The sequence below is a fragment of the Chanos chanos genome, chromosome 3, assembly GCF_902362185.1.
Source record: "Chanos chanos chromosome 3, fChaCha1.1, whole genome shotgun sequence".
Classification (NCBI taxonomy): Eukaryota; Metazoa; Chordata; class Actinopteri; order Gonorynchiformes; family Chanidae; genus Chanos; species Chanos chanos.
In genome coordinates this window covers 17353502-17369558 of record NC_044497.1, presented here as the reverse complement: position 1 = coordinate 17369558, position 16057 = coordinate 17353502, and the positions used below count along the sequence as shown (strand labels likewise).

Below are 16057 nucleotides of genomic sequence, written 5' to 3'. Positions count from 1 at the left end.
ACATAAATCTACAAGGTCCAAGGACCAATCATTTGAATATTTCAGCCACACTTAAACCATGACCTGACCATCACAACGTTAGAGAAGCTATACAGTTAGCAGTCGAAGAGTTAACTCAGTGTGTCTCTTCAACGTGTCTGAGATGAGCCAGCTGCCACCTGGGCTCTGCTGGTGCCTTGAAAGATCCCTTTCGAATTACACACATGGACACACATTAATCACGGAGATCCTCCTGGTCTCATCGGCGCTGCACAGCTGGATGGATTTGTGGGCTGAGGACGTGGGAGAAAAACGAGCGTGGTGACCGAGCCTCACGTCAGCGCCGTGTCTGTCTCCCCATACGCTGAGTTACCTCCAATTTAACAACATTTCACACTCAAGTCCGTTTTCATGTGCAGGTAATATGTAAAAAAAAAAAAAAATCTCCAAGGTTATGGCTGTCAGCTTGTACAATATAATGATTTATGGAGTCTTGACACACTGTTGAGGAGACTGATTAATAGCTGCTTACTGATAAACCCTGAGTTTAGTCATTTAGTTATAAATCTCTCTCATGCATTGAAAAATCAGTCAAAAATAGACAAACAAATAAACATGCAAACAAGACTTATCAAATGAATAACCTTCAGTTAAAAATACGTGTCTTTTGTTGCGTTTCTCTCGACTAGACTTTTGCACAGTGTATAAGATATATTACTGTCTGTATCAAGCACTTAAGGAGTGTCATAAATATGAATTTTATGAGCTCCATAGTCTCTCAGATTCCCATTAGCCTTGCATTAGGCTGCTTGGGTTGTCAGATTGCTGTGGCAGGTCAGGGCGCAGGTAAACAGTGCCGTGGAGAAGAAGCCCTGGAGCGTGTACTGTGGGCTGGAACGTGACGCGGCATGCCACAGACTGTGGAATGTTAGCCCGAGCCCCGAGGCCACGAGCGCTCCAACACAGGGAGTTTCTCCTAACCCATGGCTCTGAGATGCACAGAAGCCCCAGCTGGGACCAACACAACTGTCTCTGTGTGCCTGAAAACCTGGATCCCTCTCTTTTTCTGCCCCTCTTTTACAATCTTATAACATTAAAAACTACTGACAACTGTCCCTCTCACACACACAACCATATCCAGCGCCTATATGTGCAAACACACACACACACTTGGTGGAAAACTTAACTGAAATGGCATCTATATCCATACCTTTTCCTTGCTCATAAAACAGTCATTTAGATAATTCGATGCAGGTTTATGCAAAGCCATTTGCCTCAATTTTTACATCTATGCACCAGCACCCAGGAGAAAAAAAAAGAAAGAAAAATGAAGAAACAAGATAATGATTGCTGGTAATATTCACCTATGCTCCTTTTGAAAGCCATGCATGCAAACGGGAATTTATTTGTTTCCGCAGTCATTAATTATACATTGTTTTCAAGATCTGCATACAAGCAGTTTGTCTGTTAAGAGAGAGAGAGAGAGAAACCCTACCAAGATCCTATCTAGATGGAACAAAGATGTTTACAATCTCCCAAACTTCGAAATGCTGCCCGGTTATTACATTCCCTAACAACCAAATTGCATCTACTCAATGACGTGTGTTGGCATATCACAAAGCAGGGCATTAAACATCACTTTTCCCAGTCATCAAAGGGCACTTGGTTCCACTCAGTGGTTCGGCGTTGACAGAGAGCTACAGTGGCTGCTACTAAACCACTATAGCACAGCAGTAACAAAAACAATTATGTTTTACCTTCACAAACCACATTCTCATTCATACCCTATTCTGATATATGAAACTGCTTATGCTGATGACCAAGTTTCCCTGGAAACCTGAAGGGGGGGGGGGATAAAAAAAAAAAAAAAGAAAGTCTGTGTTCCATTCACATCTTTGACGTACAAAATACCAGCCACTTAAATGGCTTGAGAAAAACCTCGAAAGTGAAGGAAAAAAAAAAAAAAAAATGGCTTACCCTTGCATGCACTCTGACTTATCTCAAAGCCCCATGCAATACATGTATCCAGATCATTAAAGGTCTTTTTTTTCCCTTCTGTGCCTGTGTTAAGGCTTGAAAAGGACGAGCCAATCTCACGACTGTGAAGGGCTGAAAGCCGTGCAGTTTGGCTCCTATCATCAGCGATCAAAGTGGCCCGGACGCATTTCCATTTCACTCGCAAGCCTCTGCATTCCATGAGGTCTGGAGTATCATTAGGGCTCGGTTTCAAACGACCATCACACAGATTTCCATCCTGCTTGCATCACTCTTTTTCAGCAGTCCTGGCGCCCACTGACATCTGAAATTCTCTATGTATGTGTGTGTGTGTGTGTGTGTGTGATTTGGAAAGACTTTGTGAACTCGCTTTGCAAAAGCACTTCCTTTTCAAAGCATCTTTGGTTGCTTTGCAATGTGAAGCTATGAACCTTCGGTGGAAGCCAAAAAGATTTCATGATCTGTACCTTCAACTTTGTCAAAAATATCTCACCATGATAAAAAACACACAAAATGACTTCGATATTCCAAGAAGGCAAATTTGTATTTTTTTTTTTCCACAAACAACTCAAAACTAAGAGCCAACTTTCTAAAAGCGTTCAGCTAACATCAGAAAAACATAACACACAAGAAACTGATTTGCAGGTTTGTTCGGGTCATTGTATTAACCAACCACACTGTGGACAATTTTCAGATTTCTTTTAAGTGAAACAAATTTGCCCAATATTTTAGCAGGCTTTGAAATACAAATAACAAACACTGAAAAAGTTTAACTTTTTTTTTTTTTCCTTAAAGGTCTCTTTTCTGGTTTAAAAGATGTATCTGGTTTAAACAGTAACAGTCATCCTGTTATGGAAATACCAGAAACAAGCTCCAACAGTACAGTGAACTCATGTGCAACTCATTAACCTACTGCAACAGTACATGACACTAATCAGAGGCTCCACATGGGAACTGGCCTGAGGCTAGGTTTCCTCCACGTGTAACCCAACTCCTGCACTGTCTGTCTGGGTAGTGACCCCTGTGCCTCAGGGCTCGTTCAGACACTGCATGACCTTTGACACCAGCTCCTCCTTCCTGTCCTTTGAGCGTATGACCACCCCTCGACTCCTCAGCCACGCCTGCAGGGTCGCTGAGTTGACCTTTGCCAACTTATAGAAAAGAATAACCATTATTAAAGGCAAAAAAAAATGTATACATGCATCCAGTCTAAGAGAAATACAGAGGATCCACACCTGTACAGTTTAATTTTGACAAATAGTAATATGATTATGTAGATTAATTAAAAGTACACACTGCAGTTAATATTTTTGGTGCTAGATGGTGAACGATGGTAGGACAGCATCTAAGATGCCGCCCCCCCCCCCCATCACCATCTCTGTCGTAAAGATGATCAAATGGGCCATCAATTCTCTTAATGGCATCTCAGCAGCCTGTGAACACTTGCCAGGCTTGTAATGGATTTCATTTGGAGGTGTTGTGGGAGAATTCATTTGGTTTATGAATGCTGATACACATTCAGCCTGATGGATTGCTGTCCTATATCAAGCAGTCACACCCCAACCATCCCTGCCCACCTCCCACCCTCTCCCTTTAATAAATGAGATGACACATTCGGTAAGACTTCAGGTGTTACTCGAGAGAAAATCAGCATTTAAATTTCCAAACTGCTCCATGAAAATCAGTCTACTCCCTCATCATCAGAGTTTCCATTACAATATTAATGTATGTGATATGTATGCTTAGGATGTCTGGCCCACGCCTCCAGAGTGCTGAAATGCATGTGAAAATACCGAGTGGTGAACGGACCGAAAGCTGAATTCAACCTTGTCTCCATGTCTACAGAGACGAGCAGTACTGTAGCCAGCTAACTCTATTTATTACCATGCAAGCAAATTCATCAAGCCTGAGGTTGAGAGAATGAACACGGCTGAAAAATTAAAAGAATGAGTGTATGAATGAATGAATGAATGAATGAACAAATGAATGAATGAATTAAAGAGCGAATGTGTAATCCATGTCAAGCTGCTGTTTGGTGAAGAGGCTTTTCATGACAGATGATGGAGGGGAGATGAATGAGTGAAGTACCTGACTGTTTCTGGCATACTTTTCCACATCCACATCCTGCACATTAGACTTGGATCTCTTTGGCTTGGACTCAAACACCTCTCCCTGGGCCATAAGAGAAAACAGTAACGTGAACTGAATTACATGACGAGAGCTAGATTCAGTAAAATAAACCATGATCAAAGGCAATGGGCTGTGCTTTGCGTTTGATTAATATGCTTGACCATGTACAAAGTGCTATGATATGCGAAACTAAAACATACAGCACTATAAAATTAATAGGCTGTGAAACTGGTCTCACGGAATAGACGCTGATACAAACCATCAACCAAACAGTCATCAATAATCCAGTTAATGAAAAAAGAACAATGAAAAGTGGTATTACACACACACACACACACACACACACACACAAACACACACACACACTTCATTTTGAACCAATATGCTTCATTTTAGTTGTTGTGGTATTTTGGATCAGTTAGTCATTTTCATTCCATCCAACACTTGTTTTCTTGGCTGACTTACTCCTCTGCTACTGGGGATTTGTGTCAAAGCCTGGGTCTGAGCGAGAGAAGATGGTTGTTGCAGATCATCCCTGCCAGCACTGTCTCTGTTCTGCTCCTCTAAGCGAGACAGAGAAACACGGTCCAGTGACGGTCGACTGAACCATGGAGGTACGACAGAGAGACAGGGCAGGTCAGAGGCAGAGCAAAGAGGGGTTGAGGAGGAAGAGGAGGAGAGTGAGGAAGGAGAAAGGGCTCTTTTCACAGCAGAAGCAGGTACAGAGTGCCTCTGTGCTGCCGTCTGCCGTTTCTCCGCCAAGATCTTGGTAACGTTGACGTGGCGTGGGAGGGTTCTGTTTTTGAAGATGGGTATGAGTTTTGGCTCCCGTACCGCAGCCTGTGTCTGGCTGTGACAAGAAACGGAGGAGGATGGAATGATGGAAGGAGAGGTGGAGGAAGACAGCCAGCCCCTCTCTGTGTTACACCCCAGAGGGGACTCTAGACGGTGTGTGTTCTCCACACTCCCCTGTTTACTGGTCTGGCTGTGCTGGCTTCTCTCTGGCTGACTGGGGAGATGCTGCATAGAGCCAGCCCCATGGTGAGAGCCACTCTGTGGGCAGGTACTGGGCAGTTTCGTCAGGACCGGCCTGCTGGAGGTTTTAGTTGTTAAATTCACAGGATAGCTGGCCAAGCCCTAAGAAAAGAAGACGTTTGTTTAAAATAAATAATAATAAAAAAAAAAAATCACAGTGAAATACAAATCCAAGTGCAGGATTGCTCAAGCTTCCTCCTGCCAATATACTAAAGTAATTAAGAACAATAAGGGAAACTTACCCTGGTCCAAAGCTGTAATTACATTTAGTTAATTTGATAGAGACAGCACAAGAACTATTGGTTTGCTGTTCACACAAAAAAGACTGTGGTTGACAGTTAATTTCACTAACAAAGTAGATTTTTAAATGACCAAACATATGCTGTTACTACCTGCTTCCTGTAAGTCATATGCTGCACAAATGACTTACAGCTGGCCCACAGCACAATCTACACTATTACAACTTTTCTGAAATATTACAGAGTACTCCAGACTACTCCATAATATTTCAGAAGCAGAGTACTAGAGTACTCTAACAGAAACCGAGTACTCTGTCCTTGTTAGATGTACTTTAAATGAAGGACTGCTGTTAATGCGTTTTCATTACGAGTGGTTGGTGTTTAAGCTCGGCTGCCATTCTCACACGGGTGTGAACTCAGAACACTGCCTTGACCAATCACACTCCACTTCGTTTGTCAAAAGCGAGTAACACCAACGTGAGCTGGGTCCAGCATAAATAAAATCTGACTCCCTCTGGCAGGGAGACTTTCCCTTCCATCTGTAGACTATAACTGCATGGAGGAAATGACCTCATGTAGAACTGTCCACAGCTTCAGCTGGAAACTCTGGGTTTGGGTATGCTGATTTCTTTTTAGATATAAATCTGAAACCTGAACATGATGCATTATTCAAACAGTCCGGAGTGATAAATCTCTAAGGTGTCTGAGATCACACAGGCCTGTGTACTGTCTGTCTAGGGGAGGGAGGGCGAGAGAGAGAGAGAATCTTCAGAGTTGAGTTTTTTTTTTGAGCAGTTTATCAATAGCTCTGCAGAATCTCGAGATAAACAGGATGTGTTGTTCACGTGCTACAGACTGAAGTATGAGAGAGACATGCTGCTGGTGAAGTCTTTGCACAGACTGCAGTGTAGCATCACACAGGCAAGCTAACCAGCCCTTACCAGGTGGCAGCCAGGAGTCTGCCTGCGAAGAGCAGTCAAGAGAAGAACAATAAACAGCTATCATATATGTTGCAAAGACGGAAAAAAAAATCCACTGGAAGAAAAATTCTCAGGATGGCTAAAATTCTATGGCTACATGAAGAGGCAGACATTGCACTGTGCTTTCCAACGTGAAATGTGTTTGGTGGCTTGTAGAAGGCACACGCCTAATGACACACAGTCTAATGGGCTCTGAATTGCCTCGACTCTGTGCATGCTGCTAATCCTTTTTTTTAAACTCTGGATTTACACTGCTTAATCCAGTTATCTGACCAGACCTTGGGGGATGCATTAATCTCATTTTAATTCAAAAACCAGAAGCTGTACTTTCAGGACCACACTAATCCGTTTTAATTACTTAACACAAATGGAATCAAGACCTCATATCTATAAGTAGATACATTTAAACACTCTATATTTAACTAATTAAGTACTGCAATTATTCCTGATATCTCTGTCTCTCATGGACATGACCGAAGTGTGTGTGTGTGTGTGTGTGTGCGCGCGCTGCACCTGCAACGTGGGTCTGCTCAAATTGCTGGTATGGTAACATGGCTTGCTGGTCATTCTCACTGGGAAGCCACACACACCTTCCAGTTTTGCCCTGAGCTCTGAAATGAAAGGCATGAGCGCCCCCTGCAGGTCGACTCTGGGAAAGCGCTGCACTGGCTGAGTCCGGACACAGCACAGGGGATATCTGAGCCAGGATTCAGACCAAATACCATCAGAATGTTTGTTTTAATAATAACAATAATAAAATAATAATACAATGAACAAACTGGCAAATGGATGAAAGTTTATGCCTGGTGCTTCGGGAACTGTACCATTGATTGCTTATCTCATATAGAGATGTGAGGTAATTCAATACATGGCCAAACTAAATCCCTTGCATTGTTGTGCAGCTTGTGGCACCTGTGAAAGGTGTCAGATAGCCTAAACTCCAAAAGACAGGTTTGGAGACGGTATCGGTTAGCCTGGATCCGGGTCTTAATTCAAACTGGTGAAATCAAGAACTGAAGACAAGTGCAGACAAGTCCAGAAGGCCAAATTCATTTAACAGCAATTCCCCGATGAGTAAGAATCCACAAGGTGTCATCAGAAGAACATCAACCACTGCTGAACCTACTGTAGAAATGCTGCCTGTGTGTACACCATCAGAAAACTCTAGATTATGATGATTCACTGAATGGCAGCATGAATGCAACTAAACCCTAAGTGGACAGATGATGAATGGTTTATGGAAGTTTATGGTGGACAAACACGTGGCCACTGGGTAAACACAGAGCTCTACTTGTTTATTTGCACAAAAACTGCAGGATAAAGGTATTTGGTGGGATACGTGAAGAGCCTCTTGCCAACCAGTTTAAAGTACACGCCGCAGTATACCATGTTCTCGTCCCCTACTGCTGGCAGGACATACCCGTACTGGTCCAATGACAGAAAGGGGGAGGAAAAGAGAGAGAGGGTGAGCATCTTCTTCACTGGGGTGAAATTTAAGACATATTTTTTCTTGTGTACCTTTGTCTCTGGTTGAATGTGATTGAGTCCAAGGACATACATGAACCAAACAAAATGTCTGTATGTACGTTAGGTGCCAACAGATGGTTTCTATCTGTGTCTTTTGGTTTCTGTTTTTGTGTGTGTGTGTGTGCGCGCGCGTGAGAGAGATAAAAGGGGGAAAGTGTGTATGATTCTGCGTGATAGAAACAACCAGCATGGAGCATGTTTGTTATCAAAGGTTAGATTTCATTTTCTACTCCAAACAAGGTGGTTCCCTCTGCTTAAACACACACACACACACACACACTTCAGCAAATCATTAGCAGCATGGCATTAGATTTATATGTTATTAAACTAGAAGTGATAAAATCCTTAAGAATGCCAACACAGTTCCTTCAGTTACAGGCGTATAAGTGAAGGCAGACAAAAGGGATGAGAGCATTTCATTTCTTCTGAACACCAAAGATATAACCACAGTACTGATTCATGGATTATTTAGCATGAATTGGTATAAAGAGAGGGTAATTCAAATAAAGACTAAGACAATAAGAACACTTCTGATGCCTGACATTACAGTCACTTACTACAGCTTAGCAAAACACACTGTCAATTTGATCATATACTTTTACAAATGTGTGTGTGTGTGTGTGGAGTGAGACTGTGTTTTACCATACTGCTCCAGTGTGCCCGTAGCTCAGGGTATGACTGGAAGGGGCACTCTGCAGGGATTCTATGACTGATACTGACGATCTGGCCTTTCTTCATGCTGTAAACACAATCATTAGTGGTTTTACTTTACACTGGCCTGCTTTCCCACCTAAATTTCAAACTGGTGGAACTGTACGTTGCATTACGAGGGAAGAGTCTATTCAGAATCTAATCTTACTTATTTAGTCCACTCAGGCTCACGTCTATGGTGATGAAGCAACTACTTACAACCACCCTATACACATGAACACACATACGCACACAACACCCAGACACCCACTCCCACACTCAGAGGAAGAGAGAGGAAACTTGCCTTGGTAGAATATAGCACCAGTTATTGGACACGTCAGTGTTGACCACTGCATCTCCATTTGTGAGGAAGTTCCTCACAACAAGGGGAGGCAAGTCAAAATCTTCCAGCTGACAGTAAAAACACATAGTTAAAGCAATGATTTAAAAATAAATACAAATTGGATTACAAACATACTGTCAAAAGTAAACCAGCTTTACCTCATTAATATGTTATTGATAACACACATCACGATTCTTTCACCAAAAGCAATATTTAAGTTTGTTTGAGGAAACTTTTAAAAAAAAATGGAGCGAGCGTGGTGTGACAGGTATTTCAGTTATATTTCTGTGATAACTGTTCAGTTTTACAATAGTTCTTCACTGTCTTGTTACATGAGTGAGACTGGAGTTGAATGGTACAGTCATATATTCATAACATGGAACAGTGTGCAGCATATTAGCATACATTGTGATGTGTGTTTTTAGAGTTATTCAGAAATATTGTAATAAAACTGACCCATCTTTGCTGCCCTTCATTTCTGTTCTCAGCAGTACAGAAAAAGTATTGTGTAAGGTTATCATGTTTTTTGTCTTCGTGTATTGACAAGCCTCAAATTCACATTTTAACTACAATACACATTCAGCCTCTTTAAGAGGTTCCCACAGTTAACAAGTTTGTTGTGTCAAATGAAATTTGCAATTACTACACTCTGTGTCAGAAGTCACACAACTCCAAGGCAACCTTTGGGTTAAAGGGCCATACACAAGAAGCAAAGCTGTCCTCCCCTTCCCTCATCACACCTGCTCTGACTGAGTAAGGCTACAAAACTAAAAAAAAAGCCTCCCCGTATCTTCACTGGACCAGACTTGACCACTAATCTGAGTATGAAATAAATGCTTTTAATTGGTTGCATGTGTTAAAGAGATAGGTCAATGTATGACTAAACTAGGCACAGAAGTCATCTCTGGTGAGGTTGGTTTGACCGAAGGTGACTAGGGCAAAGGAAAATAGTGATTAGTGTGGAAAAGGTTGATGGCAACGTAAGAGACGAAGTGTAGGCTCACATAATTGAACCTGCTCCTCTGGGGTTAAGAAGATGCATGGGTTACTAAGATTTATGAACTTCTGATAGCATGCATACCAATAAATCAACATAACAACCTAGTCTATTTGCAGCTGAGGAATCTATAAATGCTTTGTAGTAAATAAGGAAACAGCACTGCATTCTATAACACCACGTCAACACAAATGTTTATGAAATATATCAAAATGCCTGCCAAAAACACCAGTCAAAGCTATGGTATCGATAAGAGTCAAAAACAGAGAAAGAGTCAAGAGTTTAAAAAAATCTGCCAAGTGAGCATATAAAGAGTGTCCCTTTAAGGCCAAAGGCCTGTGAATGTGTGTGAAGGTGTGCCTTACTGTGGCTGGAGGCAGTCTGACTGCGCTGGCTTGCACACTGATACACAGCTGGTTCTCAGTGACACTCATCTCTAACACTGTCAGTGAACAAAGCACAGAGCTGAGCTCAGTCCATCTCAGTTACCACAGGAAACACAGAATCATCTGGAACCAAGCACTCGTTATTAGTATCAGGGTGTGTGTGCGTGCGTGTTGGCCTTTTCACACAAATCAAATGGCCCCCGAGATCACATAAGGACTGAGATATGTAAACAGTGGAGATTTAGAGTTAGTTCAGCTTGACTTTGTCAGTATACACACTTCAACTCAACCAAGGCATGAAGGAAACATGAGTCATGAGAGTCTGTGAAAAAAAAAAAAAAAAGCCACACCCACACACACTACTGATTACCATATGTGTGACTAAGTGCACTTGGTTCAGATTGAGAATCGACTGACCAGAATGATCAAATCTGGCAAAGAAAGAAATACAAATGAAGAAATAATTAAAAGTAAAATGCAGTTAACTAAAAATGTCCAACTATGATTTCCTTGGCTGGAAGACACCAATCCCACCTACCAACAGCATTCAGTTTCCCAGAGACAGACAGGAAGTCCTTTCCTAGAAAGAGAGAAAAAAAAACACACAAAAGAATCTGTTTTATGGATACGGTTATGTAACCATACAACACCAGTATAGACTAAAGTATCACAGAATCTTTTCCTATCAGAACTTTCTGGCAGTTAAGAACCACTGTTACTTTCTAACAAGACACTATCAAATTTGACACCTGACAAACATTACAATAAATGTTTAAATAAGACTGTAACGGTCCACATATTGGAGATTATCTCAGTGATCGTGATAGCCCTGAGAGACTGATAAAGTTAGAATAGTGTCCAAGGTCAACCCTTGGCCTGCTCCACTAGGCAAAGACCTCCACTACAAGGCCACAGCAAACCCCTCAAATGTGTGTTCTCAATCAGCTCAACAAGCCTGCTCATGAACTAGTCATCTGTGGAAGACATTCACAGAACAGGCCTGTGGAAATTCTAACCTCAATTTTGTATTACATAAATCAATCCTCACTGATTCATACACCTTGTGAATTAGTTTAGCAGCACTCACAAATGCCCTAATTCTTGGTAGTCACACTAGCATTGTTGAGGAATCAATTACTGTCTGTTCAGTGGTTGTAACTGTGCTTACTAGCCCATGAGAACAGATGTAAGATTTTCTTTTTAAAAAAAAAGTGTATAATGATCTTTATGAATTTTTTTTGCATTTTTTGAAATTCAGTTCAGGTTTATTTGCACAATGTTCTTCATAATAATAGTAATTACCACGAAGCAGCTTTACAAGATCCCAGGCCACAGGCAGCATGCCTGATGTAACATTTACAAAGAAAAACTCTCTTATGTGACAAATAGGACCTTAATTATTTAATACTTGAGCCTATGCCTGTTTTTTTTTTTTCAAATGCTCTACAGTAGATCAATACTGAGCTACTTTGCAAACAGTCTTTTCTTAGGGAAGAAAAAAGCTAAAGTAAAACCTGTGATAATACCAGTTCAACATCAAGCATTCTCATTCAGATTACAACTGGGTTTTCTTTGGCTCTGTTCCAAAGCCAAGGCCATAAAAATATTGGTGGAGCAAGGAAACAATAACAGTCAGAATGAGCGGAGTGATAATCTCTCTGTGTTAGGAGAAGCAGGCCCAAGGTGAGAGCAGAACTAGGTGGTGTAACACATTCACAGAAAAAGGGCAGATTAAAAAACTGCTCTGTCACACTGGGGAATGTTCAAAGTGCAAACTTTAACAGACACTCTACAAACAAGTTCTGACCGCAGACCATTTCACTGACGATCAGCAGCCATTTCGTTCTCTGATCTACTGCACAGAAGTTACTGTTACAACCTGTAACCATCAGCCAAGACAGGCCACTATTCTTCCACCACACACAGCACAGTGTTCTGGGCTCCCTTCAACCTGTTTGTCTGTCGAGATCAAAGAAACTCATTAAATAGATCAGCGATTTCTAATCCATCTTTACAGCCACAATAGCAGTTCCTCTGAGCTTGCCTCGATTTTTTTATCATTATTATTATTATTATCTAAATCTCTTCTAGATGATCTCTCTGTTTATTCCGTTGCAGGAGTGTTATGTTTATATAATGTGCTGTGAACGGGGTGATCCGTAGGAATGGAATGAGAAACATTGCAACAGAGAGAAAAAAAATACAGCAGGAGAGAAAAAAAAAAAAAAAAAAAAAAAAAAAACTCTCCAAAAGACCCGGTTTCCACACACTATAGTCACAGGAAAGATGCCAGTTCCAGTCACCATAGTTACAGGAAAGATGCCAGTTTGCACAGTTAAGCAGTCATTCTAAATGACCAGAGTGCAATCATACTGGACCAACATGTAAATAAACACTACAATGAACAAACATGTAAATAATGCATGTAAATAACACATACATGAAAAACATACTGGACAAACACGTAACCAATGTCTGTAAATAAAACATACAGGACAAACATGTAAATAATACTTTACAGATCTCATAACTTGTTTTAGTGCCCGGGCAGTCCCAGAAGATTTCAGAAAGGAGGCGGAACTGTCTAACATGAGACGACGTGACTAAACTGTCCTAGCGGCTGTGTCAGCATGTCTCACCTGCAATGAGGAACTGGCCAGCCTTGTTCCAGCGTGGCGCCAGTCTAGCAATCAGGGAGTAAGACAGACATGCTTGCAGTGAGACAGGCAGTACTCTCTGTGGGGCACCTAGCTGTACTCAGTAGAAAGGGCAGAATACATAGCAATTACCTATGGAAATTTCTAAATGCAAGCAAAGTTACATTTAATCAAATCATTCAGAGCCCTCTGATTGGACAGCGCATATTATCATAATGTATTCTAATGTATTCTAATATTACCAAAGTAAACTCCAGGTGTTGAGTTCAATTCAAATTCAACTGCTTCAGAATAAATTTAAAGGACTGTGTCCAGAAGGGCTAGACATTCAACTGTATCTACTCCGCATCTGACAGTCAGATGACCTTAAACACACTGAGAATCAAGTTAGATGCTGGCATTCACTGATCATTTTGATGACACATGCTAACAACTAACCTGCAGACCGTGTCTCTGTGCATAGGCCTGGATGATACCTCTTTTGAAGAAGGTTATCTGTGAGAGAGTTCAAAGTGACAATGTCAAACAAAAAGGGCAGTTCATTTAAAAGCTACAGAAGCTAAATCTTGGTAGGTCAAAAACATGCCATGCATTTGATGACCCCATGTGATCTCAATAAAAGGGTCAGGTACCTAAAAGTCCAAACAGAAATTTATTTACTGATAAAAACACCATTTCTATATACAAAGACCTCCTACCAGAGGCTGCTCTGGCTGCACAAGAACAAAAGGCAAGATCATTACATAAGCAACATACTCAATAATTCATCAGCATTGCAACGTGCAATTGAGGGTTTCAAACACCATTGGGAGGAACCTCTGACTTGTGATTTAAGTCAGAATAAGAGTAAAAAGTTTCTGTCACGCTCGTCACATCAAAATCTGGGGAGACGCAGCACAGCTAATTGTTGACCTGCTTTGACACTTTTTTTTTCCTTTTCTTGTGGCTTTGCTTTATGTTGGCCTCCAGCCAGATGAGGAAATTGCTGCCAGAATCCCTGGAATGTGAAACAACAATTTATGCTGTGAGGAGCGTGTCTGCACAGGGGCAGTGTAGGCACGCACATACACTCCGCATGCGAGCAAGCACGCACACATGCACGCAAACACTCTCACGCATGTTTTCAACTGCAACCTCACACACACTTCTTCTACCACACTCAGATGGAGATAAAAGCCTTATTTTAGCATGGCAGTCCCTCCGGTTGGACCTACAAATGGTAATAAGGGAACACTGATTTCCTGCGCTAAGGGTTTTCAGGAACTCTTTTGTGTGCAGACTGCATCAGCCACCAGGATCATATTCACGCAAGCTCATTCCGGTCCCTGTGAACTAAAGTGACCCCTCAAAAATGAGGTGGGCTAATCCCTGTGGGAAAAAAAAAATTTATTGATATTTTACATAAAACACACACACACATCACATACACACACACACACAAAGACACATACATATCTCACAAAGAGAGATATATGTGAAAATTTTATTTCAAAGGTGGATGAGAAAGCCTTAATCAAAGCTTACTCCAGTTTGCCACACTTACAGCCATTACTGTCATGACTCCTCCAGAAGACCCTAACACTGGTGAGGCAATGACGTCTGAATACAAGAAGAGAAGATCTCTGAAAGAGACAGGGATGCATTCAGAGACAATACTCTGTTGTTACCAAACAAGGTGGTGCAAAATATGATTCAAGCAAAGTTAAACAAGATGAGACAATGAAAAAGAATCACAACTGACAAATGTCAGAAAACAGTCAACAGTCAGAAAAAAGACAAAGAGTAGATAAGTTTCTACTGAACAGTATAAAGACCTAAGTTCTAACCCAACTGGGGTTACTGGGTTAATCAATATTCCAATCAGTGTGTCTCTGAATACTGATATCAGGTGCCTCACGTCAGCACTCGAGCAAAATCCTGCACAAGGGTAACACTGCAGGAAATCTACCTATTTTTCACTCAGATCATGCAATCCAATATTCACAAGTATTCCCAAATACAAGGGCGGTTAGTGCACAAAAAGTCAAACTATCAAAAGGTAGGTAGGAGGTCTCACCTGCATGACTTTATTTGTCTGTTCCTCAGCTCCCCCTCATCTGAGATACTTTGGAGATATAGAGTAACGCAGCACAGCTTCCTCGGGTCCGGCAGACTTACAAAAAACAAAGACTGTTCTCCACCGCCGCTCATTCTGGGGAAAAAACGCAAAAGGTGTCTTATCTCACATTTGTGAAACATTGTTTGCTTTTAAGGTCAATTATAAAATATCCCCTATTGTGTTTCAGAAGCTTATAACTACAGTATAATACTGTTCGAGTCAAAGTCATTCCAGTACTTTTTGAGGTGCGGATTAAAAAAAGTAGTTCGGTTGTACCACATAATGTTCAAATAAGATGATAAATGACAAAGTACGTCCCACCTTTTCCCCACTAATTCAGACAGCTTTCCGTGTCAGCCTGCCAGAAACTTCATTAAAAATTGAATAAAAAATTGCTAAATGGGCTAATCGGCAATTAAACATAACTTTAAGTGGATAGTCTACCTCAGGACTACGACGATGTTCACCGGATAGCTGTTAGCTAAATCAGGTAAAACGTGACTCTACGTGTAGCCTGACATTGGCTAAAAGATAGTAATGTCACTACGAATGCAATTTAGACACTCTTCCACGTTGCATCTGTAATAGTTCTTGAAAATAACTCACCTTTAACTGTATATTTGTTCGACTGTCGAATATGTATGCTAATAACCTAAAATGCAGAGAAAAACACTTCCGATTGTTTCACTTGGCGGGAACATTTGGAGATCATTCCAACGGGCTTCCTAATTATGCTTGCTGTATGTTCTTTAAACAAAGTTAAAGATTGTATTGCTAATTGTATTATTATTATCATCATCATCATCATCATCATTATTATTATTAGTGTTGTTGTTGTTGTTATCATTACGTACATGATTGGTAACTCGTGGTAACTGTGTTTTTTTTTTACTTCCGTGGAGGACGTAGCTCGGTAAGCCGAGACCTCTGTTCACACTAAACTTTGGTGAACTTTTTCTAGTCATTCTGTAGCCTTTGCCATTAATACGTCGACAAATTGA

At 41.1% G+C, this 16057-nt stretch overlaps 1 protein-coding gene across 1 annotated transcript; it reads right to left on the bottom strand.

Moving 5' to 3' along the window:
- Positions 1-3002: 3002 nt before the first annotated feature.
- Positions 3003-15148, bottom strand: c3h18orf63 (chromosome 3 C18orf63 homolog). The gene is made up of 13 exons (XM_030767619.1): positions 15015-15148; positions 14502-14580; positions 13397-13453; positions 12941-13052; positions 10840-10881; positions 10281-10357; positions 8880-8986; positions 8528-8624; positions 7698-7783; positions 6861-7055; positions 4570-5230; positions 4063-4146; positions 3003-3125 (listed from the first exon to the last, which is right to left on the bottom strand). The coding sequence occupies exons 1-13, from the start codon at positions 15146-15148 to the stop codon at positions 3003-3005; spliced, it is 1854 nt and encodes a 617-aa protein (XP_030623479.1).
- Between the last annotated feature and the right edge of the window lie 909 nt (positions 15149-16057).